The sequence below is a fragment of the Sorex araneus genome, chromosome 5 (genome assembly GCF_027595985.1).
Source record: "Sorex araneus isolate mSorAra2 chromosome 5, mSorAra2.pri, whole genome shotgun sequence".
Taxonomy (NCBI): domain Eukaryota; kingdom Metazoa; phylum Chordata; class Mammalia; order Eulipotyphla; family Soricidae; genus Sorex; species Sorex araneus.
The window spans coordinates 19549685-19576613 of NC_073306.1; the positions used below are offsets into that span (position 1 = coordinate 19549685).

General features: G+C 41.4%; 1 protein-coding gene across 1 annotated transcript in view; it reads left to right on the plus strand.

Annotated features, from left to right (window-relative positions):
* Positions 1-26929, plus strand: part of FYB2 (FYN binding protein 2) — a 75564-nt gene that overhangs the window by 10474 nt on the left and 38161 nt on the right. The window contains exon 5 of the mRNA XM_055138300.1: positions 19445-19545. Coding sequence (XP_054994275.1) covers positions 19445-19545 — 101 coding nt within the window. The remainder of the gene's footprint in view (positions 1-19444; positions 19546-26929) is intronic.

Below are 26929 nucleotides of genomic sequence, written 5' to 3' on the forward strand. Positions count from 1 at the left end.
ACTTGTATATTACAGTATGACAAAGAGAATAAGATTAACAAACACTTGAGCCACCTCATATTGTTATTTTCTGTGTTAGAGCAATTAAAATCCAGTCTCTTGGCAACTTTGAAGTTTACAGAATTATATTTTAATGCTATAATAATTAGGTAGTAACTTAGACCTCCAAAATTTATGTAATTACTAATTGCAAGTTTGTGTGCTTTAAAGAATATCTCCCTCCACACCCCCTAATGCCACCTCCTTGCCCTGGTGACTACTATTTCCACAAATTCAATCCTGGTAACATCACATAAAACTGAAACCATACAGAATTTCTTTTTCCTTTGTCTGACTTATCTTACTTAACATAAGGCCCTAATTATATTTCATCCAGGCTGTTGCAAAAAGGAACATTTCCTGCTCTCTTTTTTATATTTATTAACTTTTATTTTTTGGTTTACAATGCTACTAACAATGGTTTCTTGTGGGCATAATTCTAATAAGCATTTCCTGTATTTCTGCTGGCCACATAATACTCATTTATGATGAAAATACATTTTTTTAAAAAAATGTAGTCTCCATGAAATCATAAAGTTAGTCATGACTGGGTTTCAGTCACACAATGTTTCTACATCAATCCCGTCACCAGTGTCCATATCCCTCCCTTCAGTGCCCCCCACACCCCTGCCAATTTGCTTCCCAATCTCTTTTACCAGAGGCACTTAATATTTTTAATTTTATTTTTTTATTGAATCACCATGTGGAAAGTTACAAAATTTTCAGGTGTAAGTCTCAGTTATACAATGCTCGAACACCCATCCCTTCACCAGTGCACATATTCCACCACCAAGAACCACAGTAAACCTCCCCCCCACCCCCACCCTGCCTTTGTAGCTGATAATTTCACTTTACTTTCACTCTACTTTGATTACATTCAATATTTCAAAAAAAACTCACTATTATTGTTTGGAGTTTTGCCTCCCCCCCACCCCAAAGTTGAACCTGCTGGAACGGAAGCATTTGATAATTTGTTTTCCATTGTTAAGAATGAAGAGATATGAGGTCGTTTGGCCGCAATAGTGGCCACACTGTTTTGGATTTCTGTATTTTAGTCTTTTCTGCCAGAAATTGCATTATTGCAAGCTCATACCTCTCTGCTACTTTGTATTCCACATATGAGTGCAATCTTTCTATGTCTGTCTCTTTCCTCAACATGATACTTTCCACGTTGATCAACTTATATGAAAATTTCATGACTTCATCTTTTCTAACAGCTGTATAGTATTCCATTGTGTAGATGTACCAAAGTTTTATTAACCAGTCATCTGTTTAGGGGCACTCCGGTTTTTTCCAGATTGTGGCTATTGTGAACAGTGCTACAATGAACATAGAAATGCAGATGTCATTTCAACTACGCATTTTTGCCTCTCCAGGATATATTTTTAGGAGTGGTACTGCTGAATCAAATGGAAGCTCAATTTCTAATTTTTTGAGAATCGTCCATGTTGTTTTCCAAAAGAACTGAACCAGTCGGCATTCCCACCAGCAGTGAAGGAGAGTCCCTTTCTCCCCACATCCACATCAACACCAGTTGCTTTTGTTTTTTGGGATGTGGACCAGTCTCTGTGGTGTGAGATGATATCTCATTGTTGTTTTTATCTGCATCTCACTGATGATTAGTGATGTCTAGCATTTTCTCATGAGAGGCACTTAATTTTTTTATTAAATACTTTTTATTCAGTGCGATTTACAATACTGATGCTATAGGGTTTTGTACATAACCTTTCGGCACCCCCCTTCTTTCCAGTTGAATGCTTCCTCCATCACAAATATTGCCTCTCTCTGCCCTATCCCCCAGCCTCCTCAAGTGGCATGTTTCCTAATGAATACCAGTTCTCATATTCTTTATGTGCATTGCTCTCATATGTGGGACATAAAGAAACCATTGTGTTTCTTTATGTCCCACATATGAGAGACATCATCCTGTGTTGGTATCTCTTTCTCTCTGACTAACTTCACTCAGCATGATACTCTCTAAGTCCTTCCATGTAGTAGAAACTTGCATGACTTTATCTTTTCTTATGGCTGAGTAATATTCCCTCGTGCATATGTACCATAGTTTCTTTATCCAGTCATCTATTCTTGAACAGTTGGGTTGTTTCCAGATTTTGGCTATTGTGAATAGTGCTGCAAGGAATATAGGGGTGCAAATGTCTTTTTTTCCATTTTGTTTTTGGACCCTTGGGGTATAGTTCAAGTAGAGTTGCTGAGTCAAATGAAAGCTTAGTTCGTAGATATTTTTAAGGAGGTCCATATTGTTTTCCAGAAAAGTTGGACCAGTCAACATTCCCATCAGCTTGAATGAGAGTCCTTTTCTCTACATATCCACAGCAGCACTGGTTGTTCTGTTCTTTTTGATGTATGCCAGTCTCTGTGATGTGACATGATATTTAATTGTTGTTTTGATTTGCATCTTTCTAAGGATTAGTGATGCAGAGCATTTTGCCACATGTCTTTTGACCATTTGCATTTTTTTCTATTTTGAAGAAGTTTCTGTTTGATGAACATCTTCTTTATCCATTCATCCACTGATTGACACTTAGGGTCTTTTTCTCTCTTGGCTATTATAAATGCTCACTGCAGTAAGCAGGGGTGTGAAGATATCTTTTCAAGATACTGGTTTCAGTACTTCTGCCTATAGGCCGAGGAAATGAGACTAATAGATTCATCTAGTAGGTCATTTTTAATTGTTTTGAGAATCCACCATACTGTTTTCCATGATGGTAATTCCGGCAAATATGCTCAATCTATTTTGGTTATATATGTACCCTAGCCTTCCCTGTACAGATATTTCTCTTCAATGAAGATCAATGACAAAAGAATAAAACATAAAAACAAATTGTTTTATTACTTGCTCTTCCCTTGCTTATGAATGTAGAGGATGTTGAGTCTTGCAATAAAAGAGAAATACAGGATTCACAGGTTGCCCAAATAAGGGAATGATTGATCTCCTGGAGGGCCAGGTGAGTCTTTAGAAGCCAGGAGTTACCTATTGCTACAGTAATTCTTCATAGAGAACAACACAGCTTCAGTAGCACACTCGGTGAGTTTGGGGGGCCACTCATCTCTGCTGGGCTGCTCATCTGCAGGCAGTACTGCAGGCTGTCTCGGCAGCTTTGCTGTTATTGAGTGGGGCTGCTCAGAGCCTGGGGATCAGCTTGCCTGGTTGATACAGTATTGCCTTGGCTGGTGAACTGGAGCAATCTGACAGTCTTATTTGTCATCGCCAGCGCTCTAGCAGATAGCAAGGTAAGCCCCATTGCACAAACACTTTCCAAGCCTCTGCTGTTTCACATTTGCTAAATGGCCAAAGAAAACCACATGGTCATGCCCAGTGCAGAGCTGGGCACTAGAAATTTACATGGCAAAGGGCAGATCCACAAAGAAGAATGGGAGTGTTCATACATTTGATTTTTGTTTATTTGTATTGGGATTACTCCTTTTTTGTTTTGTTTTTTGTTTTTGTTTTTATTTTTGCATCACACCAGCAATGCACACAGGTTACTCCTGGCTCTGAACGCAGGAATTACTCCTGGCAGCGTTCAGGGGACCATATGGGATGCTGGGATTGAACCTGGGTTGGCCACGTGCAAAGCAAATGCCCTACCCACTGTACTATCGCTCCAGCCCCTCAGAGGTTCCTCTTGGCTCTTCACTCAGGATTTGCTCTTCATAGTGTTTGGGGAATCATATAGGAAGCCAGGGATTGAATCAGCCATGTGCAAGGCAAATGCCCTACCCGCTTTACTATCTCGCTTCAGCCCCCAAACTTCTCTGCATGCAGCCTGTGCTCAATCCATAGAGTTATCTAGCCAATGTAATAAGAGACCTTTGAAATGTGTCTGGCTGGTGAATATTTCATAGATGGTGAGAGAAGAAGTACTACAGACAGAAACAGGCAGTGTGAAGTAATATGCTGTTTAGATGATAACTGCACTTAATTAAGTAGAGTTGCACTCTACTGTAGCACTGTCATCCCACTGTTCATCGGTTTGCTCGAGCGGGCACCAGTAATGTCTCCATTATGAGACTTGTTGTTACTGTTTTTGGCATATCGAATACACCATGGGTAGTTTGCCAGACTCTGCCGTGCGGGAGGGATACTCTCAGTAGCTTTCCGGGCTCTCCAAAAGGGAAGGAGGAATCGAACCCAGGTCGGACATATGCAAGGCAAACGCCCTACCCCCTGTGCTATCGCTCCAGTCCAAGTAGAGTTAGAAAGTCCAGTAAGGAACAGAAAGAAACGTGATTTGTCAGTGGCACCCCATGGACTATGGGGGTGCACCATAGGCACTGCAGCATCATGCACTTTCATTGTGTGAGCACCAGAGTGTGGTCCACAAACATGTTGACAGAGACATCATTTTGCATGTAAGTAGACATGTACCAGATGGTGGAGGATCCTGTCCCAGAGGGATTGATAAGATGCTTTTGTTCAACAAGGGACTGGCTGTGTGGTGCTGGTCATGATGTGCCTCAAGAGTGCCTAGTTTAGTTGTCCAGATCTGAATGACCCCCCCTAAGGTGGGTGAACTGAACTGCATTCTTTGTGCATTTCTTTGAGAAGTAGCTTGCATAACCTGCACTCTTGTCTCATTGAGCCTGGAACCCAAGTGACAGTTTGCAGAGTGGGGGCAGGAAGGAAGGGAAACAGTGGGCAACAGTGTCACTCTGATTTGCTCTGATATAACCTTGGTTTCTCCATGCTTCACCTCCTGTGGACCTGAGAGTGAGCAGAGAGTGCAGTGAACTGCAGGCTTAGCTAGGTAGCATCCTTCCTCTAGTGCAGTGAACAGAAGGCTTAGCTGGGTAGGCATCCTTCCTCAAGTGCAGTGAACTGCAAGCTTAGCTGGGTAGGCATCCTTCCTCTAGTGCAGTGAACAGAAGGCTTAGCTGGGTATGCATCCTTCCTCTAGTGCAGTGAACAGTAGGCTTAGCTGGGTAGGCATCCTTCCTCTAGTGCAGTGAACTGCAGGTCTAGCTGGGTAGGCATCCTTCCTCTACTGCAGTGAACAGCAGGCTTAGCTGGGTAGGCATCCTTCCTCTAGTGCAGTGAACTGCAGGTCTAGCTGGGTAGGCATCCTTCCTCTAGTGCAGTGAACAGCAGGCTTAGCTGGGTAGGCATCCTTCCTCTAGTGCAGTGAACAGCAGGCTTAGATGGGTAGGTATCCTTCCTCTAGCTGAACTCCCAGTGTGACCGGGAAAGCAGCAGTGGTCTTCCACGGCAGAGGAAACTCACTGCGCTGGGCATGTTTGAGAAGACATCAGACTGAACACATTTTTTCCTCAAGAAGGCACATGAGCAATCTGACTATTCTGTTCTGTCACATTGACTTTTGAGCCTAACCATCTCAAATGAGGTTGGTTGTACCTCACACACAAGACACATCCCTGGTGAAGGGCATTGATAGAGGAAGCATGTAGGACAGAAGAGCTGGAGTAGGAAGGGCATCCCTCAGTGATTTGATGGAAACTGAAGGAACTTGAGGGCAGGAGAGATAGTGCAGGGGTTAAGGTGCATTATTTGCATACAGCCCACCCATCTCCAATTTTTGGCACTACCAAGCATCTCAGGTGCAGCTCTGGAGGTCCCTGACTACCTCCAGGTGTGGTCCTGAAAGCATCTGAGCACTGTATTCCTAGGCCCTCATGTCAGGGTAGTCAAGAATCACCTGGAAGGGTCTCTGGATCTCCTGAGCATCACTTGGGAGGTGAATAAGGGAAAATATATAAGTAAAATATAAATAGAATGAGTAAAGAGAGGCTGCTAAAATCTCAGGTCTATGAACACGATAGCCACCCAGTACCTCCATTGCAAACCACAACACCCAAAAGGAAAGAGAGAACATAAAGGAATTCCCTGTCACAGGGGCGGGGTGGGGTGGGGGGAAAGGATAGGGGGTGGGAGGGACCCTGGGGCCATCGGTGGAGGAGAATGGGCACTGATGGAGGGATGGGTATTCAAGTAATGTATGACTGTAACACAAGCATGAAACTCTGTAACTGTACCCTCACGGTGACTTATTAATAAAAATAAATAAATAAAATTTAAAAAAGAAAAAATAAATATGTAGTTATATTTTTTAAAAAATAATAAAAAATAAAAATAACTTACCCATCAAATTTTATTACATTATTATTTAAACTTTCATTTATATTGTCTTGGAATATAAAATTAAATAAAAGTTGAGACAGAAAAAAGAAATCTCAGGTCAAGGACGAATGGAGACATTACAGGCGCCCACTCGAGCAAATCCAACTGGATGACAGTGATACAGTGATACAGTGATAAATGAAACAAAGAACCTTTAGATGTATACTTTGTGAAGGGTCTGAATTAGTAAGATTTTTTCTGTTCCCTTCCATAAGACTTCCAGGGATGTGCTCCTGGAAATAACATTTTCCCTAACTTGCATTGATTTGTGACTAGCTGGATGCAGGATGCGTAGAAAGACAGACAGGTGTTTTGGGTGACGGCTGGTCAGTGTGGTGATAGAAGGGGATAGAAAGCAAGGTAGTAATGGTGAGGAGGAACTAAGTAGATAAAAAATATTCTGTCACTCGAGTGAAGTTGAAGCTAAAAAGAACCTTGAAGTGTCATGTGGAAAATTTTGGACTTGACTGTATGATTAACATATTAGAATAAGCCAAAGTTATAATGCCCAGAAGCATAGAAGATACAGCTTCCATGGAAACTGGAGCTTGTGTGGGGAGAGTCTCTTCCATTTACATGGTATTAATTCTTCCACACAAATAATAGATTATAAATAGAATATCAAGGTTCTTATTACTGCGTAAGAGGACCTGGTGATTATCTGAGATAATTAGACTATGTTTTAGCCCGATGTTAGAAAAAGCCTCTCACCTAACTTATATGTAATCTTGGACAAATATTTTGACCTCAGAGAGCCTTAATAGTACTTTTGTAAGTAGGGATAGTGACTGTATTTAACTCTTACAGTCATGATAAAGATTTAATAAAATAATAACTGCAAAGTATTTAGCACTGTTTTAGCCTCTTGAATGTATTCAATAGAGACTGCTTACAAAAGAAACCTCTGCCAAGGACAGAAACTGAATTCAGAACCTTCATCTATTTCCAAATCCTTTAGTGGGGAGCTCATTTTCTATAGAGTCTAGTGTTTCTCTTTGCCAGCACAGATTTTATTCATTTGACACATTTGTTCACTCATCACTACTTTAAACTCACATATACATTAAGAATACGCAGTAGGAAAATAAAAACTTACACACAGATGCACACATTTATTTGTTTTAAAGTCCTTCAAGTTGAGCAGGAAAAAATAACTGACCTCCCAAGGCCTACCCTTTTACCCAAGATATACTGGTTGATGCAATAAGAATTATCTTTATTCTTCTTTAGTGGGCTAGTTTTTTTTTTGTATTTTTTTTCTTTTGGGGTCATACCAGGTGATGCACAGGAGTTACTCCTGGCTCTGCACTCAGGAAATACTCCTAGCAGTGCTCAGGGGACCATATGGAATTCTGGGAATTGAACCCAAATAGGTGCCTGCAAAGCAAACACCCTATCCGCTGTGCTAGCCCCCAAGTGGGCTAGTTCTTAAAACATTCAAGGACTATATTGTGCTCTAACTCAGAGGCCTCATTATTTCCAAACATTCTCCACAAAACAGCAGTTTATGTTAGCCATATTTCTATGGGATATATAGTTTCACCCTCTTATTGAGAACTCAGTGCATTTGCATTGATCATTTTCATCTCTGCGCCTCTGCCTGCGGTGTAGTAAATGTGAGAAGCTGCATTGCACCTAGGAATAAGAAAGATCTGGAGTCAGAAGATGGAAGGTATAGAGGGCCAGAGTGACAGGACAGAGGGGCGGGCCTTTGTCTTGCACATGGCTGACCCAGGTTCAATCCCCAGCATCCCATATGGTCCCCTGAGAACTACCGGGAGTAATTCCTGCGTGCAGAGCCAGGAATAATCCCTGAGCATCGCTGGATATGAGCCAAAAAGCCAAAAAATATATAGAGCCTTCCTCTACAACTTCCACAAATCATCTAACATCTTGAGAGCTGGGAACTTGGATATACATTTCTGTAGAGTGGTCTCCGCAATATTTACTTTACTCATTGTCATTAAGACAGAGAAAAGTTGTGCAAAGCCTGAAATGCACAAAATATGCTCAGGAAACCTTTGCATCTTCCGCCGTTGCCCTCTCCACCCCTTGTTATCTCTGGAATAGTAATATCTCATTAGTTGCCTGCAGTGAAATGGCTCTTTGGAGATTATTCTCGGTCGTCACTCTTTCAAGTGAACCAAGCTGGCTGGCATCCCTTTCAAGTAAGCAACAAAGCACGTTAGTCCCAGGGCAACTATCAACCCTGAGTTTCGGTCAGCACTTAGCAGAGTTGGCTAATATTGCATTCATTAGCCATAAATCAGACTTTTCTACCATTCAGAAGTGTCAGAGGGGAGTTCTGACTCAGGGAATTCTCCGATTCAGAAGCTAGGAGGGGGCAGACTGTTTGTTTCAGGAGCAGAAAAGATTCAGATCCTGTATTCCTCAGATGAGCTCTGTGGGTGGATCTCAGGAGGACACCATGTTTGCTCCTGAACTTTTTAATTGTGTGTTTTCTAGCTGATGATAGTCTTTAAAAGATAGCATAAGCCTATTTTGAATCTTGTGGATGATCCCCTTCACCTTTCGAACATGCTCTTGCACTTGTGTTTTGGGTCTATCTACCCTCATGCACCCCCTACAAATGCCTTTTGGGGCTGACCAGATTGTGTGCCTTTGTAGAATCTTTGTTAGGTAATAGGAAGGATAAATCTTTGGGAAATGAGGAATCAATGCCTTGGCCAGACATTTCAGTCAAAAAAGATCATAACAGAGCAACATCTCTGTGGCTGAACAATGCAGCTCTGCAAAGTTCTCATTTGAATAGTAGTAAGTTCTGTAAAGAAAATTTGTAAGGGAATCTTTGAATGGTAAGTGGGGACTGGAAAGGAAATAAAGGAAGTGTAGGATAATCATGAAAGAACTCTCAGGGGTGATAACTTTGGACTCAAGACTGATGAGAACCTAAACATGGCAGATTGAAAACATTCCATAAGAGGGAAATCACTCGTTCAAATTCTCAATAGATGACCACTGTTAGCTTGTTTAGAGAACAAAAAAGGAGTGAGGCATAGCTAAAACATCATGTACTCTTGTGAGCCAGGGAATAATTTTGGTTTTTGCTCTAAATGCATTGTGAAGCTGGGAAGGATGATGGCGGGGGTGTTAGGAGGCATCCAGAGTGTTTTGTCAGAGAGTGTCACAAGCTCCTATTTATTTTGTAGAGACACTCTGAATGCAATGGAGGAGAAAAATTTAGTGAGATAACAGGAAGATAGGAAACGACAACATGAAAATTAATCATCACCTTTCATCTCTGTGTCTTTCTGAGTATCTTCATGTTTCCATTTGTGACATTTCTAAGATGTAGATATTATCTATTTTCTGGAGAAGAAAATTGAGTCACAGAGGTTAAATAATTCAATGTAAACCAGGTTATAGAAATGAAGACACAGGACTTAACAATTAGAAATATATTTTAGAGAAAAGTCAGAAATTATTGGGTCATAAGGAAAGGCAATAAAAAAACTCCAGGGTAATTTCTAGGTGCTCACATGTTTGTGAACACGTGCAGTGGCTGGCACATCATCAGGGTTCAGTACAAGATTGATCCTTCAAGAAAGTCAGCTACGATTGTTTCTACTTAAAATCAAACAAGCATGTAATTATGCCTTTGTGCACGCAAACTCAAGACTCTGAAGGTTAGCTTTTAATTATCGGAAGCTACAGTGCTTGTTCAGTGAGTGGTCACAGTTCAGATCATTAAGACAGGTGGAGGGCCAACGTGTGGCTCAAGAGGTAGAGCACGTGCCTTGAATCTGTGAGCCCTGGTTTAGGTTCAGCACCACTGATCCTGAGTACACTGGTACAGACTTGCTGTGACTCATGGTGAGCAGACAAGCTCCTCAGAACCAAATCTGGGAGGTGAGAGTGACCTCATGTCCCATGAATCATTCTGGGCAAGAGTGAGAAGGAGTCTTCTTAAAACTTCTGCCTCTTTACTGTTTGGTGGCTTCAGATCAAGTCACTTCAGTAACTTCTTATTATTCCTTTCTCAGACTTTAGGGACACCGGGCAACTGTTTGGCCTGCCTTTCACTGGGGTAGGGATGTCAGGAGCTATGGAGTGACATAGGCATTTTATCTTCTTTCCTGCTCCCAAATTTTTACTGTCACTGTCACTGTCATCCTGTTGCTCATCGAGTTGTTCAAGTGGGCACCAGTAACGTCTCTCATTGTGAGACTTATTGTTACTGTTTTTGGCATATTGAATTTGCCACGGGTAGCTTGCCAGGCTCTGCCGTGTGGGCAAGATACTCTCGGTAGTTTGCCAGGCTCTCCGAGAGGGACGGAAGAATCGAACACAGGTTGGCCACGTGAAAGGCAAATGCCCTACTGCTGTGCTATCGCTCCAGCCCCCAAATATTTTGCCTTTTAAAAACGTTTACATATAGATGGTATTTATTGAGCATGATCCATAGTCATAGGCTGTGCCTCATTTTTCTGTTTTTCGAAAAGTTCTAACTACACTTTCTGGGAAGTAGGTAAGTGGTTGGTAAACTGTTGGACCATGGAGTCAGGTTAAGTAATTCTGGATATTGTCACTGGTCAAACCACTGGATCTCACCTCCTCAGGAGAGCCCTAGAACACAGCCTCTCAACCCCTATCTCTGGCTGTCCTCCTGAAGATAGATCTACAAAGGAACTACAGGACCAAAGAGATCAAAGTTGAAGACACACAGGGCATGCTCCACAAACTCAGTCTGGATTTCATCCAGGCAGGTATTCTTGAGTGCCTGCCTTAGGATTCATTTTCTGTCTGCAGAAAGATCTATGTGAGCGAGATAGGCCGGCATGGAACTGAAGCGTGAAAGCCTTCTTAAGCATGTTGCACTGAAATGTGTGTAAATTAAAACACATCCAAGGCAGGGAAAACACCTTACCTCCTGTTCTTTCTCCAACCTAGACATTCAAGTGTGAGCCATGTGCCAGTGTCATTGTGTTAAAGGCAATCAATTGAGAAGCCAGAAAAGTTGTAATTTAGAAATCAGATAATCAAAAGTTGCAGATTCAGAGTCTATTTTTGTGTGCCAGTATATTCAAAGAGTTGAAGGAAAGCTAATGTTGTATATAGCCCCATGCAGAGTACCACTCATGCACTTAGACATTTTATTTTCAGCCTCATGACCATCTTTGAAGAGCAGTTTCTGTATTTCCATTTTGTAGATGAGAAACCAAGAGACAAACTAAATGAGAGACTCTATAGCACAAGATAATCAATAGCACAAGATAATCCAGAGCTTATCAAGGATGTGACCTTAGGGCTGCCTATTTATAGGCCATGTTCAGCCATCTATCCTGTCTCAATATTTCTAATATAGAGATCTGGGAGATCTCTACTAGACCTCGAAATTCATGAAGGCAGAAATCATCTGCCTTTCTTAAGCTTATTTCCATGAAGTAGTTGCATGAACAGTAATGGTCTGATTAGCAGATTGATTGGGAGAATAGACAGTCCTGTTATCTTTAACTATGATGTAAAATTTAAGCTCCTTGACCTCCATTCATAATAAGCCTGAAATTCATTATTTTCATTTATCTGGGTTTTCAGTGAGACCTTTAAGTTCAGAGGCAAAAAGCAATAGATTAGGAAGACCTGGTTTTCAGATCTAACTCTACTACTTTCTTAAAAACCACAAGGATGTCTGAAGAAATAGCCCCAAGCTGAGGTCTCTCATCTGTAAAATGCCTCTTACTGCTCGTGAGAGAATTCAGTGGAATCCTGTAGATAACATTTACACAAATTTATTTTACTCGGAGCCACAGAGAACTGGTGAATTAGTAAATGAGAATCTCTGAGCATCTCTGCTTTTACATTTTTCAGCAGACATGACCTCTCATTAGGGCTTTGCTTATTAGGGTGTTTTAGCCTCAGGAAATTTTCCTTTACTCACGACTGCAGTGACCTCATTTTTGAGGACTTGCAGTGCAGTGGAAGCTGTTCATACTGTGTTTGACTTTTAGCAGCATCTCTCCTTTGTGAGTTGTCCCTTTTTCTTAGAGCATGTTGGTTCAGACCCCCAAGTCTGGAGTCAAGTACTGGGCTTCTAGTTTCTGCCTGGCATAGATTACTTTGTAAGTCATATTTACATTTTCTTATATGTAAGAAAGAAGCCTCCATTTTCTTACATGGAAAGAATGGTGGTGTCTAACTGAAGAGGGTCAAAGGAGGATCAAATGAATTGATACATCGAAGTGGAACAGTTCCTAGTCCATAACTCGGTGATTATTGTCTTCATTTCTCCTTGGGGGAGGGGAGGTGTTGGGTCACACCCAGCAATACTCAAGCATTAACCCCAGCTCTGAATTCAGGAATTACTCCTGGGGGTGCTTGGAAAACCACATGGGGTGTCAGGGACCAATCCTGGTAGGCCACATGCAAGGCAAGTGCCCTATCCACTGTACTATCTCTTCAGCCCCTACATTTCTTTATGAATGACATCAATGGCTTAGCTACATAGCTTCAACCTTAACAACATTATTTCAAAACTGAGGCCAGAGGAGGTTGTGCAAAGTTTTACAGCACTTTAAGAACGTTTACATAGTTTTTCTATTAGGGTTCTCCAGAGAGCCAGAACGATCAATGGAAAATACATGTCTTTATATTTATGATTATGTGTTGCACTGTAGCACTGTTGTCCCATTGTTCATTGATTTGCTCGAGTGGGCACCAGTAATATCTCCATTGTCAGACTTGTTGTTACTGTTTTTGGCATATCGAATACACCACGGGTAGATTGCCAGGCTCTGCCGTGCAGGCGCAATAGTCTTGGTAGCTTGCCAGGCTTTCCAAGAGGGATGGAGGAATCAAACCCAGGTCGGCTGCATGCAAGGCAAATGCCCTACCCATTGTGCTATCACTCCAGCCTCATGATTATATATACACTATATTATATAGAGTAGGTCACTGTCACTGTCATCCCGTTGCTCATCGATTTGCTCGAGCAGGCACCAGTAACGTCTCTCATTGTGAGACTTATTGTTACTGTTTTTGGTATATCCTGTACGCCACGGGAAGCTTGCCAGGCTCTGCCGTGTGGGTGAGATACTCTCGGTAGCTTGCCAGGCTCTCCGAGAGGGGCGGAGGAATCGAACGCTTGGACGACCTGTGTAAGGCAAACGCCCTACCACTACGCTATCGCTCCAGCCCTATATAGAGTAGGTAATATTATATAATAATATGCTGTATATATTATGCCCCTAATATCTGTTTACTTTAATTAACTCTCATATTGTGGCCTGAAAATACCTCCTTTGCCTTTTGTCCTAGTCAGATCCTCAGTGGTTAGCATGATGCGTCTGAAAACGGGAGATTCCACCCAACACTGAAGAGTCAACATACCCAACTCTACACTCTGCTGAAGTCACTGATTCATATGGCTCTCCCCAACTTCACAGACACACCCAGATAAATGAACTGTCTATCATTATGGTTGTGTGTTCCTTTTAGAAAGAGTTGGCTTAAAAATTCATTGATTTTTTAAAAAAATTATATCTATACATATACACATGCAAATATCAGGTGCTTATGGCTGGGTGACTCAAGTGGCCAAGAACAAAAACCTTGTGTTGTAATTGTTATAAAAATAATAGATTTAGTAGATTATTAAGCATGTGATAGTGGGATTCAATTTACACATATGTGTTATACACATGTACATATACACATAAAGATATGCCACATATAAAGATACATATGTTAAAACATATCTCAGTTTATCTTCTTTAAAAATGTAGGAACTAGGAGAACATCAGGTGTGAGATATGTGGTTTCATGCAAGTAGAATTAATAGAAGTGGAAATGAAAGTAATAGAAGTTAACACTTTAGACCAAGCACTGCACTAGGTACAGCACAGTCTATATCATCCCATGCTCATTCATAAAAAAAAAAGATTTTGGTTCACTCCCATCCAAGATCAAAGCCAAATCTGAGCTTCAGTCCAACATCATTCTTTGCAAAATATATGTCTTATAACCATTCTGTTCTATGGATTTTTGGGATGCTCATTTTTTAAAGAATAGTAGATAATATGTAGAAGTCAGGAACGAAACAGCTTGGTTTGTTTTGTTTGGGGGCTACACCCAGTGGTGCTCAGGGCTCCTACCTCTTGTGCTCAGGGGATTCCATTGGGTTCTGAACCCAAATCAGCCATATGCAAGGCAAGTGATCTACCTACCCAAGCAAGTGCTCTATAACTCCAGCCCTAAAATAGATTTTGAGAGAAAACAATCCTTTGAATTTGATCATGACTTTTTTTGTGAACCTGGCATGAATGCGTTTTGAGATCTGTGTTTGGGGGGCATGGATGTTATTTTGAAAAGTCTAATGACCCATCACTCAATTCAAGGGAAGTATTTCTTAGGATGAAGACTGTGAGGTCAGTTGTCTTCACAAGAAGACTTCTTTATTGGACATACGAGTTAGCCTAGTTTGGGACTTTGGACAATCGACCTATCACATGATCTCCCAGTCCCGTGTCACCTGGAGAATGTTACGTCATAAGATGCTTATTCTCAAAATGTATGGCCTATAGAAATAAGCAAAAGTTGAATTTCCAGCATAGGTTCATGCAAACCCCGCCTCCCACATCCGCACCCGATGAAATAACTACAGAAACGGGGCTGAAAGGTTTTTCTGATTATCTCCATTTTCCTTATTTTAGGCCCTTTAGGTTTTCCACAACGCACTTGCTGGGTTATTCATTGGACTCCTTATCCTATAGTAAGGTACAGATTACAAGATAGGAAATATACCTGCCTGGCATTTCCAACATGTTACTTCAGTTGTTCCCACATTAAGTCATCATAGTAGAGCTTTTGAAGGAATGAAAGCTCTAAGAAGCTGCATGACCACTGAACATCACTCACCCTGTGAGAAGTGGCTCTAACAAATCGGAGTGCAGGGTGTTTCACGGGGAAAAGCTCCCACAAGCAGGAACAAAGACTGTCATGGATAATTTCACCCTCTGAGCCAATAAAGGCCTAAAGTGCTCTGCCAGAGTGCCTGCTCAAAAAACACAGATTGGAAAATTATCTTCCAAAGGAGGCTTGGACACGAGGGTAGATGTGACAAGTGGAAACAAGCATCAGGGGAGATTATGAGCCTATGATTCCGCCATAAAGATTCTCCTGGTTTAAAATTTTACTTTCGTGTGATAGGATTCCAAAGGCCCACAACACAATTAGAAAGTATCTTCTTTTGGAAATCACTTTTAGCACTGTGATATCTTTATTTAATTATTTGTTTGTTAATTTATTTATGTTTGATGGAGGGGGGCACACCTGGTGGTTCTTGGATCTTACTCCTGGTTCTGTGCTCAAGGTCCACTCCTGACAGTGCTCAGGGGACCATGTGGGGTGCTGAGGATGAAGCCTGGGTCAGCCATGTGCAAGGCAAGCACCTTACCCACTCTGCTTTCTCTCTGACCCAACGCCGTAACAGGTATTATTTCTTTTTGAACATAGATAATGTGGAAAATCTCATCAAGAAGCATGTCTAGGGGCTGGAGAGATAGCACAGCAGGTAGGGCGTTTGCCTTGCACGCGGCCGACCCGGGTTCAAATCCCAGCATCCCATATGGTCCCCTGAGCAAGGCCAGGGGTGGTTCCTGAGTGCAGAGCCAGGAGTAACCCCTGTGCATCGCCAGGTGTGACCCAAAAAGCAAAAAAAAAAAAAAAAAAAAAAAAAAAAAAAAAAAAAAGAAGCATGTCTATATTTTTGGTGGGGGGAGTGAGGGGCAACACACCTAAATGTGCCCAGGTCTCACTCCTAGTTCTGTGCTCAAGGATAACCCCTGGCTGGACCGTATGGGGAGCCAAGGATCAAAGCCAGGTTGGCTACATGTAAGGCAAGGCACGTGCAACCCACAGAAATCAAACCCAGGTCAGTCATACGCAACCCACTCAGATAGTGCTATCGCTCTGACCCCAGAAATATTAATGTCTTATGATATAATATTTACATTTTTAGAAGTTTTCTGTAAGAATTTTTTTCTTTTTGAGTCACACCTGGCGATGCTCAGGGGTTACCCCTGGTGGTGCTTGGGGGACCATATGGGATGCTGGGAATCACACCCGAGTTGGCCGCGTGCAAGGCAAATGCTCTGCCCGCTGTACTATTGCTCCAGCACCAGAAAAAAATTTTAAATAGAGATTTTGGGACTGGAGAAATTGTAAAATGGACTGGGCATTTTCCTTGCAAATGACTGACCTGGGTTCTATCTTTATCACTCCATATGATCCCCCAAGCTCCACCAGGAGTGATTCCTGAGCTCAGAACAAAAATATAAGTAGAAATCTGGTGCTATCAAAAAGAATAAGAGGAATATTTCAAAATGTCACTGTCTGTCACTGTCATCCCGTTGCTCATCGATTTGCTCAAGCAGGTACCAGTAATGTCTCCATTGTGAGACTTTTTACTGTTTTTGGCATATTGAATATGCCATGGTAGCTTGCTAGGCTCTGCCATGTGGGCATGATACTCTCGGTAGCTTGGCAGACTCTCCGAGACGTATGGAGGAATCGAACCCGGGTCGGCCGCATGCAATGCAAACACCCTACCTGCTGTGCTATCACTCCAGCTGAATTTATTGGTAAAAATTTAAATTTTTGTCCCCCAATGACTTTTGCACACTTTTGTGCCATGCCTCTGTGCAGAGAAAAATGATTTTATTTACTACCCATAATAAATCTTCAAAGTGGGTTTATCATTACTATTTTAAAAACCTCAGAGGACACTTAGGATTAAGATTTTTACCCAATACTTTGAAACAGGAGAGTAGAAGAAAAAGGATTCTAATTAAGATCTATCTGGCCACAAACTACAATTCTGTAATTCTATCCTGCTTCCTCATAATGTCTACAATCCCTTAGACAGACAAGAGATAGATATTTTAATAAATGTGGGAACAAAGAAACTGAGGCTAGGATGTATTTAAATCAGCTATTTCTTCCCTGCAACCAAATTCTCTGCATTGACCCATCCTATATTAAATAAAGGTAAATCTCAGATCTGGTTTTAATGGACCAGGAAAAGAATAAAAGACATTTCCAGGTAGGGAGCTGTGAATACATCTACAATATCTCTTTTCCCTTTTAACATTAGTCCTAGGTCTGCTTCTATAAAGACAATTGATCTGAAAGATGTCTTTTTTCCAGAATTCAGTTGAAATTCTTTCTGATCATCTAAGGTCAGATATTTATTCATTTCTGACAAAAATGGTCCACAAAATTGATGAGACTTCTTCCTTCAATTTTCCCACAAATTGTTTCTTATTAATAAGGTTAATTTACTAGAGACCTGATGAGTTTGTTATGCTGCTGGAGCATGAGCTACATGGCCAAGTCTATAATTTAAGGGAGTTTCATTCAATCACTTCAGGGAGGGAGAAAAAACTAGCGAGGGGAACAATTATTGATTCATCCGAGTTTACCATTTTTTCTTCTCAGCAAAATGAACTATATGTCCTTAAAAGTATGTGTGAAAAAAAACACTCAAAATATCAGGGATAATCAGAGAAGGGAAAACCATTAAGTGGGGTGTGCGTGTCCGATGATCAGTGGGGTTGGGTGGGAGGAGATCGCTATCCTTCTCATTGTAATAATCACTAGAAGAATACACCTATCTCCCATACTATTTTATTAAGATTGTAATTCCATCTCATTCTTCTGAAATGGATTTTTATCAACAATTTTATTAACTTCTTTGACGATTTTTACTCCTATATTCTACTTTATTACTTGTTTAATTTCAAAATTGCCAATCACTTGGATGTATTTCAGCAAAGAGCTATAAGCAGTAAAGGTGTGTACTTATTTGTTCTGTGTTCTGCTTTTGTTTTTGCTTTGGATTTTGAGACACCCTTGATTTCAAAGGGATAAGGGATTTCTCCTGGCTCTGCATTCAGGAATCACTCCTGGCAAGGATCAGGAGGCTTTACAGGGCTCCGGGGATTGAACCCAGGTTGTCCCTGTGCAAGACAAATACCTTACCCTCTGAACCTCAATTTCTGATACCCACTCTGGCCCCAATTTCTGATTTCTTATAGATGATTTGTGGAGGTGAGGAGAGGAAGTAGGGGCCAGATGGGCCACACCCAGAGGTGCTCAGGGTTTACTTCTGGCACTTTACTTAGGAATTACTCCTGGTGGTGCTCAGGGGACCATAAGAGATCCCAGAGATTGAACCCCGGTTGGCTATATGCATGCAAGGCAAATCTCTGGCCCTGGATTTCTTATTGGTATTCTTTTAACTCCATGTCCTTAGTCAGAAAGTGGTTTTCCAATCTCATGCCTCTAGAGTATGCAGATTTTTTTAGGAATATTAGTGATGACATGATGTTTAAAACTCTGAACTTTCAGGACTGGAGTGATACTACAGCAGATAGGGTATTTGCATTGCATGAGGTTGACCCAGGTCTGGTGCCTGGCATCCCATATGGTCCCTAGAGCACTGTCTGGAATAATTCCTGAGTGCAGAGCCAGGAATGAGCCCTGAGCATTGCTGAGTGTGGCTTAAAAACAAACAAACAAAACCAAACAACAACAACAGCAAAACAAGTGAATAAAAGACTCTGAACTTCGTGCTGGGAGCTCATTCCGGCCTTCCATTAGAATGAGGCGCAAATCAACTTCTGCCTCAGATGTTAAATCCCAGTCATCCGTGATCAGATAAAGCACCTTCCTTTATCTGACCACAAATATCCTTTCAGGCTGGTAGATGCAGTTCTCACATCATTTTTGTCTTGTTTTGTTTGGGGGCCACACCCAGAAATACTAACGGGTTGCTCCTCACTCTGTACTCAGGAATTACTTCTGGCAGTGCTCAGGGGACCCTAAGGGAAGCTGGAGGTCAAATCTGGGTCGGGTGTGTACAAGGCAAGTGCCTTACCCACTGTACCATTGCTCCACCCCCTCAGTTCTCACATCTTTGATTTTGAGTTTTCTTTCCATTTTACCTTATTGATTTCCAGGAAGATTTTCCCTTATTTATTCCGAGGTTTGCTCTGTGTTATTTTTATGCAGCTTTGTTTCACAATATTTCCTGCAGACCCCACCCCTCCCTGCCCCTCATGTATTTTAAGCAGGGATAGTGTATCTTTCTTCTCCCCTTAGGTTACCCTGTTGGTCAGAGATACTTATATAATTCCCCTAATGAGGTAAAAAGAAATAACAAGAAGTTTCAAAATGTTTAAAGCGATACTTTATTTCCAGTAACTTTTTTTTTCTCTCCATACTTTTCAGTGCTGAATGTGAAGAACCACATAATTATGAGGCAACAATTTCATATCCGAGACACTCTGGCAACTCCATTAACCTGTGCACTGCAAAAGAAATTACTGATTGTAAGTCTGCTAAGCCAATTAATACTGTATCCCTGTGTGGAATGAAAATGTGTCCAAAAATTGGTTATTATCTCTCCAGTGAACTATAAGTCTAAAAATGTACAGCTATGCTGCTCTGATAGATCGTTTCTCCATGCCTCCCCACCCCCGCCTCTCTGTTCTCTTAAAACTATAAATTCAGTTGGGCATCAATGCTCTCTCCCATCTCCTAGTTCTGCCTTTTCCCTACGGCTCCTGTTCTTCCTTTCCCAATCGGCTTAGGTGCTTGACCTTTTGCAGATATGTGGGAGAGGAAATCAAGATAAGGCAATTCATTTTTCTTCCTCCTCCTCCTATAGAAATTTCATCTCTCTTCTTGCGGTGTCTTTCTTGAAGATCCCTGGTAGCTCCCTGTGTGGAGAGGGAGATAACAGACCCTGAGGATTGGGTGTCTGAGAGTAGCCTTAATAGGAGCAGATTCATTGAATGGACGAGGTCACTTGTTCATGCTAAGTCTTTGTGCCATTGGTCTTCACGATGAAGTTCAGACCTTTCGGTGAATAAAAAGAGACTCTCAGATAAGAAACTGCAGAAGCAGGGGCTGTTCATTACGTTTCATGACATTTCTAAAGGTTTCTGTGTCTATTCTGCCTAGAAGATGAGCCAGTTCTCTCTAAGAGACATAAATGTTTGTGTTGGAGTAAACACTTGTGTCCCACTGGGCCACAGTTGTGTACCTGGTCTTCCATGAATGAGCTGCTGACAGCATGTTTGTGCTAACCCACTTTCAGAGACTGGAAACTGAGTATCAGAGAAGTAGAGTTGCATGGGATCACCCAGGTGGTACAGGGGAGAACTCCAGCGTGGAACAGCCTCCATCTGTCTCTAACATTCTGCCTGCAATGTGTCACAGTTATTGTTATTTTTTTTCTGCTTCTCGTTCAAGGATATTTGACTTCCCCGAAGGAGGTGTAGAGATAGATCTGTTCCAATCTCTTTATTAATCAGACAAAAAGCCTACTTCTGGGGATTTTCTTAGGAAGTTTGTGGTGCTAAAATTTATTATTTTTAATTAGAAATTAAATAAATATTAAAATTAAAAATTAGAACTCTAATTTCACCCCTTCTTTCTCAGGAAGTAACTGTCACTGTCATCCCATTGCTCATCTATTTTGCTCAAGCTGCCACCAGTAACGTCTTCATTGTGAGACTTTTTACTGTTTTGGGCATATTGAATAGGCCACAGTAGCTTGCCAGGCTCTGCTGTGCGGGCAAGATACTCTTGGTAGCTTGCCAGGCTCTCTGAGAGGGACAAAGGAATTGAATCCAGGTTGGCCACGTGCAAAGCAAACACCCCACTCACTGTACTATCACTCCAGCCCTAGGAAGTAAAGATTTATTAAAATTTTAAAACAAACTCTCAGAGACAGAGAGATAGTACGGTATTGATTGCTTGCCTTTGACATGGCCAGCCCAGGTTTAATCCTTGGCACTGCATATGGTTCTCCAGAGCCCAGCAGGAGTGATCTCTGTTCACTGTCCATCAGGGATCTCTGATCCCGTGCAGGGCCTGGAGTAAGCCCTGCACACCACAGGCCGTGGCCCTTAAACAGACCCCAAAATCTTTCTCTCCCAAACTAGACATTCTTGAATCTCCCCTCTTGACTATTAAAACACTAGGCATGAGAGGAGCAAATCCTATCCCTCTCACCTGAGCTAAGCTATCTGGTTCCATAGTTAGATATCTGATCCTTTGTAGTAGAATATGGCTTCTTACATTCCAATGTTCACCTAAATCACCTGGAATCTTGTTAAGGGTGTTTTCTGGCACAGGCCTGGGAATCTGCTATTTCCTGAGTTCCTGGTGCTGCTGCTCTGTGGAGATTGTCTGAACAGAGAGACCCTGGACTCAGTGCCGGCAGAATCTGTGCCCTTCCATATAGCCGAGGGTTCTCAGAGCCCAGCTATCAATCAGAGAGCAGAGCTGGCACCTTACCTCTGGCCTCCACGAAAGCCAGACTTCTCTTCTGAATGGCTCTTGCAATCCTGCCCTGGGCTCTTTCTCCTAGGGACATATGGAGCTTCAGAGTGAGCTGGGCAGGAGAACTAGCATGTATGAGGTTTGAGTGCATAGTAGGTTGGCCTGGAAGCTGAGGGTTTCCGTGGGCAGCTGAGTCAGGGGTGACTCTTGCTATGCCCAAGCTGGGCTTCTCCTCATGTTTTTCACCAAAGAATTAGTTGTGTGCTTCCTGGATGATTCTGCTAGAGAGGAGTGCATTTATAAGTGAAAGAGAAAGCACTTAGGGGGCTGGAGAGATAGCACAGCGGTAGGTAATTTGTCTTATACCAGGACTCAGGTTCCATCCCCAGTATCCCATATGGTTCCCCCAAGTACCACCTGGCATAACTCCTGAGTGCAGATCCAGAAGTAATTTCTGAGCATCACTGGGTGTGGGCCAAAAACAGAAAGAGAGAAAGAAAGCACTCAGACAATGGGGGCACTTGCAGTGAGCCAGAAGTCACTCTTGTTCTGGCACCAGGAGTCTTGGGTGCAGTGCATGCTAGACAGGTGCATAACCACTGATCAATGTCCCAAGTTCTACACACCATTTCCAGCAAACACTATAACCAAGTGTGTGACCCCCAGACATTTACCCCCAGACATTGCAACAACAACCAGAAAGAGAGAGAGAGAGAGAGAGAGAGAGAGAGAGAGAGAGAACTAAGAGAAGGAGTGAGAGAGCCTATGATGTGAATGTGATGAGCAGGGCAATAGGGAGGAAGACAGTGGGGGAAGTGGGGAGTGGTGAGGGCCTTCCTGCCAGAGACAGCATATGTAAGGGAGCCAGGAGTAGACCCGGGGCTGCAGAAGCTGGTAGATTGCAGCCAGGGATGAAAGAGACCCTGTAGTGTGGCCCATTTGTCTCTTTACCCCTCTCCAAAAAGCCAAAATTGGGCTGGGGAGGGATGTGGTGGCTCAGTGCTGGACCACGTGCCTTGCATGCATGAGACCTGAGTTCAATTCCAGGTATCATAAAGCAAAGACCCAAACCCAGACATAGGTCTCACAGAAAGAAGGCAGGAAGGATCTCTAATCCTCTGTGTATGTTCATTCAATTTTCCCCAGCTCCTTCCATCATCTTCCCAACATCGATTGGTCTGATGGTATCTGAAGTTCTGTTTCTTCATTTACAAAATGAAATACTATCTTTTTTTTTGTATTACTGTTCCAGGTGTTTGATAAAATAATACATTTAATGCAAGTGTAATTCTGCTTCTGGGAATATGGAGCAAATATATATTTTACCTCCATTCTCCCCTTTCAATACAAGCCCTCCCACCCCCTGGGATATTCTACAAATAACAATATAACGAAGCTGGAAATCCCAGGAAAAAAAGAGAAAAAGTTAGATACTTCCAGGCCTGGAGGCTTAAGTAAGGGTCACGGGTGAGTTCCTGTGTTTTCTCCCTGCCTCCTGCCTCACACGGAAGAGCTGAAGAAGCTATAAGCCAGAAAGACCAGCAAGCACAGTCAAAGACCCTTAACAAAAACCTATGATTTCTTGCCAGAAGCCCAGAGAAAGGAAGCTAGAAAGACAGAAAACTTATAGGCAATAGACATAACTACACATGGCAGAAGACACAGATGCCAGGGCTGATGGGGAGCCTCCACATCCAGCCTCACCAGCCACAATGAAAAATCCCAAGCCCTCCCAGGGCAGTGTTGGAGAAGGCAGATAGAAGCTGAGACTGTCCTCCACCCAGGAACCAATGCTTGATCTTCGTTTAGTGAAGGCTAGTGAAGGGCTTCTTCCTCTCCACGCCCAACTCTTTCTAATTCCCTTCAGGAATGGGATCAGAAGAGAACTAGTGGAGAAGCAGCCACCCAACAATGTGGCCACAAGGAGCCAATTGCAAGACCCTCCCAGTTAGGGTCTCATCAGTAGAAAACTGGGGAACCAGCACTGTAACATTATTGGTGAGGACCCAGTATTGGTGAGGACCCTTTTCTCAGTTGGTATTAAAAAGGTCAAGACATGAAGAACCAGCTGGCAGGAGGAATAGCATGCCTGCCCCCTTCTGTTGCCAGAAAAATTGAGCAAAGTGAGAAGGTTTAGATTAGATCCAGAGCCTCATGTAATGCACGATGCCCAGCCTTCAACAGCAAATCACTCATACCAAGTCAAGAAAGTCTCCCTGTGAAGAAGAGGCCATCAGTACATGCCAATGAGAAGAGGCCTGAGGTATTCAGATAGTCTGTCACATCTTGAAGCTGCTGTTAGAAAAATTCCTCTGTGAGAAAAGGAAGCAAAGGGGGCGGGGGGAGTCAGAATCAATCGAAAGTCAGCAATGAAACAGAGGAGGTAAAGAAAGAAATTAATGGAAAGTTTTGAGCTGAAAGAACAATTTTTTACAAATTGTTCATGTTCAAGGAAGAATGGAAGGAACCATCTAGAAACTTGAAATTTCTATAGGAAATTCCTCAGTCTGACCATCAAAGAGAAAATGTGGTTGGGGAAAAATATGAGCAGAGCTTCTATGGCTTTCTGGACAGATACATTTTCCACTGGAGCCCTGGAAGGGGAAGGGAAAAGAGAAGGTAACAGCAAACTTCAAAAAGTGTTGCTGAAACTGTCACAAATTTGGCTAAACACATGAAACAGCAGATTCAAGAAACTGAACAAACCCCAAATGAGATAAACTCAATCTGTGCAAACAATGATCATCAAAGTTCTGAAAATACAAAGCTTGAAGGCAGTAAGAGAAATGACACATGACCTGTAAGTGAAAAGCAATTTGAATGGCAGTGTATTTATCATCAGAGCCCGGGAAAGCCAGAAGGAAGCGATACAACATTTTTCAAGAGTGAAAACAAAAGAACTATCAACTCAGAATCCTATTACCAGTGAAAATATCCTTCAAAGTGAAAGGGAAATCAAGATATTCTCAGATGAAGGAAAACGAAGAAAATGTGTTTACCTCATCCTAAAAGAATGAGGTGATATTTCCTAAACAGCAAGGAAATGGGGAAATGGGAAAAGAAAGAAGAAAGAACAATGGAAAGAATAAAAGCATGCATATATGAGACATATTCTCTTCTCTTGAGTTTACCAAATTGTGTCTGATGGTTGAAGCAGAAATTTGTACCATCCAGTATTGTTTTAAATGCAAGTAAAGGAAATAAAAAGCACAATTTTAAAGGGAAAATTAGGGTACATAAAAGAAAATGATTTTTCTACACTGCAAAAAGTTATATGTATATATACATATATAATGTAACCCATAAAATAACCACTACAAACACCATGCAATGAGATATAATCAAAACACTCTAGAGAAATCAAAGAATTCTAAAAATAATATTCAAGTAGATAGGATAAGGATAACACAGGTAGGTAAGAAATATGAAATAGGGAAGCAAAAAAATAAAACAAATAGAAAACAAAACTAATGGGATAATAGGCAAACTTAAGCCTTAACTTATTAGTAATTACATTGATTGCATTAATTATCTAAATTTCCTAGATCAGGAAAGTAGGTTTTTAAAAATGATAAAACTGAGGGGGCTGGAGTGATAGCACAGCGGGTAGGGCGTTTGCCTTGCACGCGGCCGACCCGGGTTCGATTCCCAGCATCCCATATGGTCCCCTGAGCACCGCCAGGGGTAATTCCTGAGTGCAGAGCCAGGAGTGACCCTTGTGCATCGCCAGGTGTGACCCAAAAAGCAAAAAAAAAAAAAAAATGATAAAACTGCTGAAAATGATATGCTGTCCAAATGAACTTCACTTCAAATAGGATAGGTGGATTGAAAGTAAAATGCATATATGTATATATATATATATATATCAGAAACAATATATCATAGAACATTAATCAAAGGAGAAGAGATGTGGCATATGTTTTAACAGTGAAAGTAAACTTCAGACAAAAAAAAATACCAATCAAAACTGATGAATAAACAAGTGCTTACAATCTGAAACTTTAATTCTCCCCTGTCAACAACTATACAACACCCATACAGAAAATCATCAGGGATACAGAAAAATTCATCCAGGCAATCAATAAATTAGACCTACTCAACATCTGTAGAGTGAAGAGCAAGAGTAAAAATCTCTATACTTTTCAAGCAGACATTAAGCAGATTCCAAAATAAACCGAACTCCGGACCTGCACTTTTTGAGTTTTTTCTTACCTCCTCTTCTCCCTTCCCTCTCCAGGGCTCCAGTGGGAAACGTATCTGTCCAGTAAGTCATGGAAGTTCTGCTCAGATTTTCCCCCAATCATATTTTCTCTAGTCAGACTGAGGAACTTCTACAGCTTCAAGTTTGTAGACTGCTCCTTCCATTCTTCTTTGAACATAAACCATTTGTAAAGAAATAAAAAAACGTAAATGAATTGAAACTTTACCAAGTACGTTTTTAGGTAAAAAGATTAGAGATCAATAACCAAAAGATAATGTAAAACTCTCTAAACATTTAGAAACAAAACAAGACATTTCCAACAAAACCTGGGGCAAAAATGTATCTGAAGGGAAATCAAAGCATACATTGAACAGAATGCAAATGAAAATACAAAATATTGGAATATGTTTAAGTCATAAACTTAATAAATAAACTCAAAGTGAGGGAGAAATCAAGATATTCTCAGACAAAGGAAAATGAAGAAAATGTGTTCATTTCATCCTAAAAGAATGAGGTGATATTTCCTTTTTTTTTAGGTTTTATTTATTTATTTATTTTGCTTCTTGGGTCACTCAGGAAGTGATGCTCAGGGGTTCCTCCTGGCTCTGCATTCAGGAATCACTCCTGGCAATGCTTGGGGGACCATATGGGATGCTGGGGATCGAACCCAAGTTGACTGTATGCAAGGCAAACACCCTACCTCCTGTGCTATTACTCCAGCCCGTAGGTTATATTTCCTAAACATCATGGAAATGGGGATGGTTTAAGTAATACTTATTACTAGATACATTTCAAAGTAGGAAAACCCTTAAATCTAAGACCCTGCCTTTAAAAATCAGAAAACTGAAGAGAAAAATAGATCCAAAGCAAGTGGAAGGAAATATATTAATAAAATAACTGAAATAAATGAAGTTGAAACAGAAAAACAATAAAACCAAAGAAATAATAGAGAACAATAGAAATAATTAGAAATAGAAACAATAGAGAAAATCAAAGAAACCAAAAGCTTGTTCTTTGAAAAGATCAATAAAAGTGACAAACCCCCAGCAAGACTGACAAAGAAACAAAAAAGAAGATACAAATTAACACTATCAAGAATGAAACAGATCATTAAAACCCTGCAGGCATCAAAAGGATAATAAGGGAATATTATGAGCAACTCTACATATAAAAATTTGACAACTTAGATAAAAATGGAACAATTCGTCAAAAAAGTGCAGACT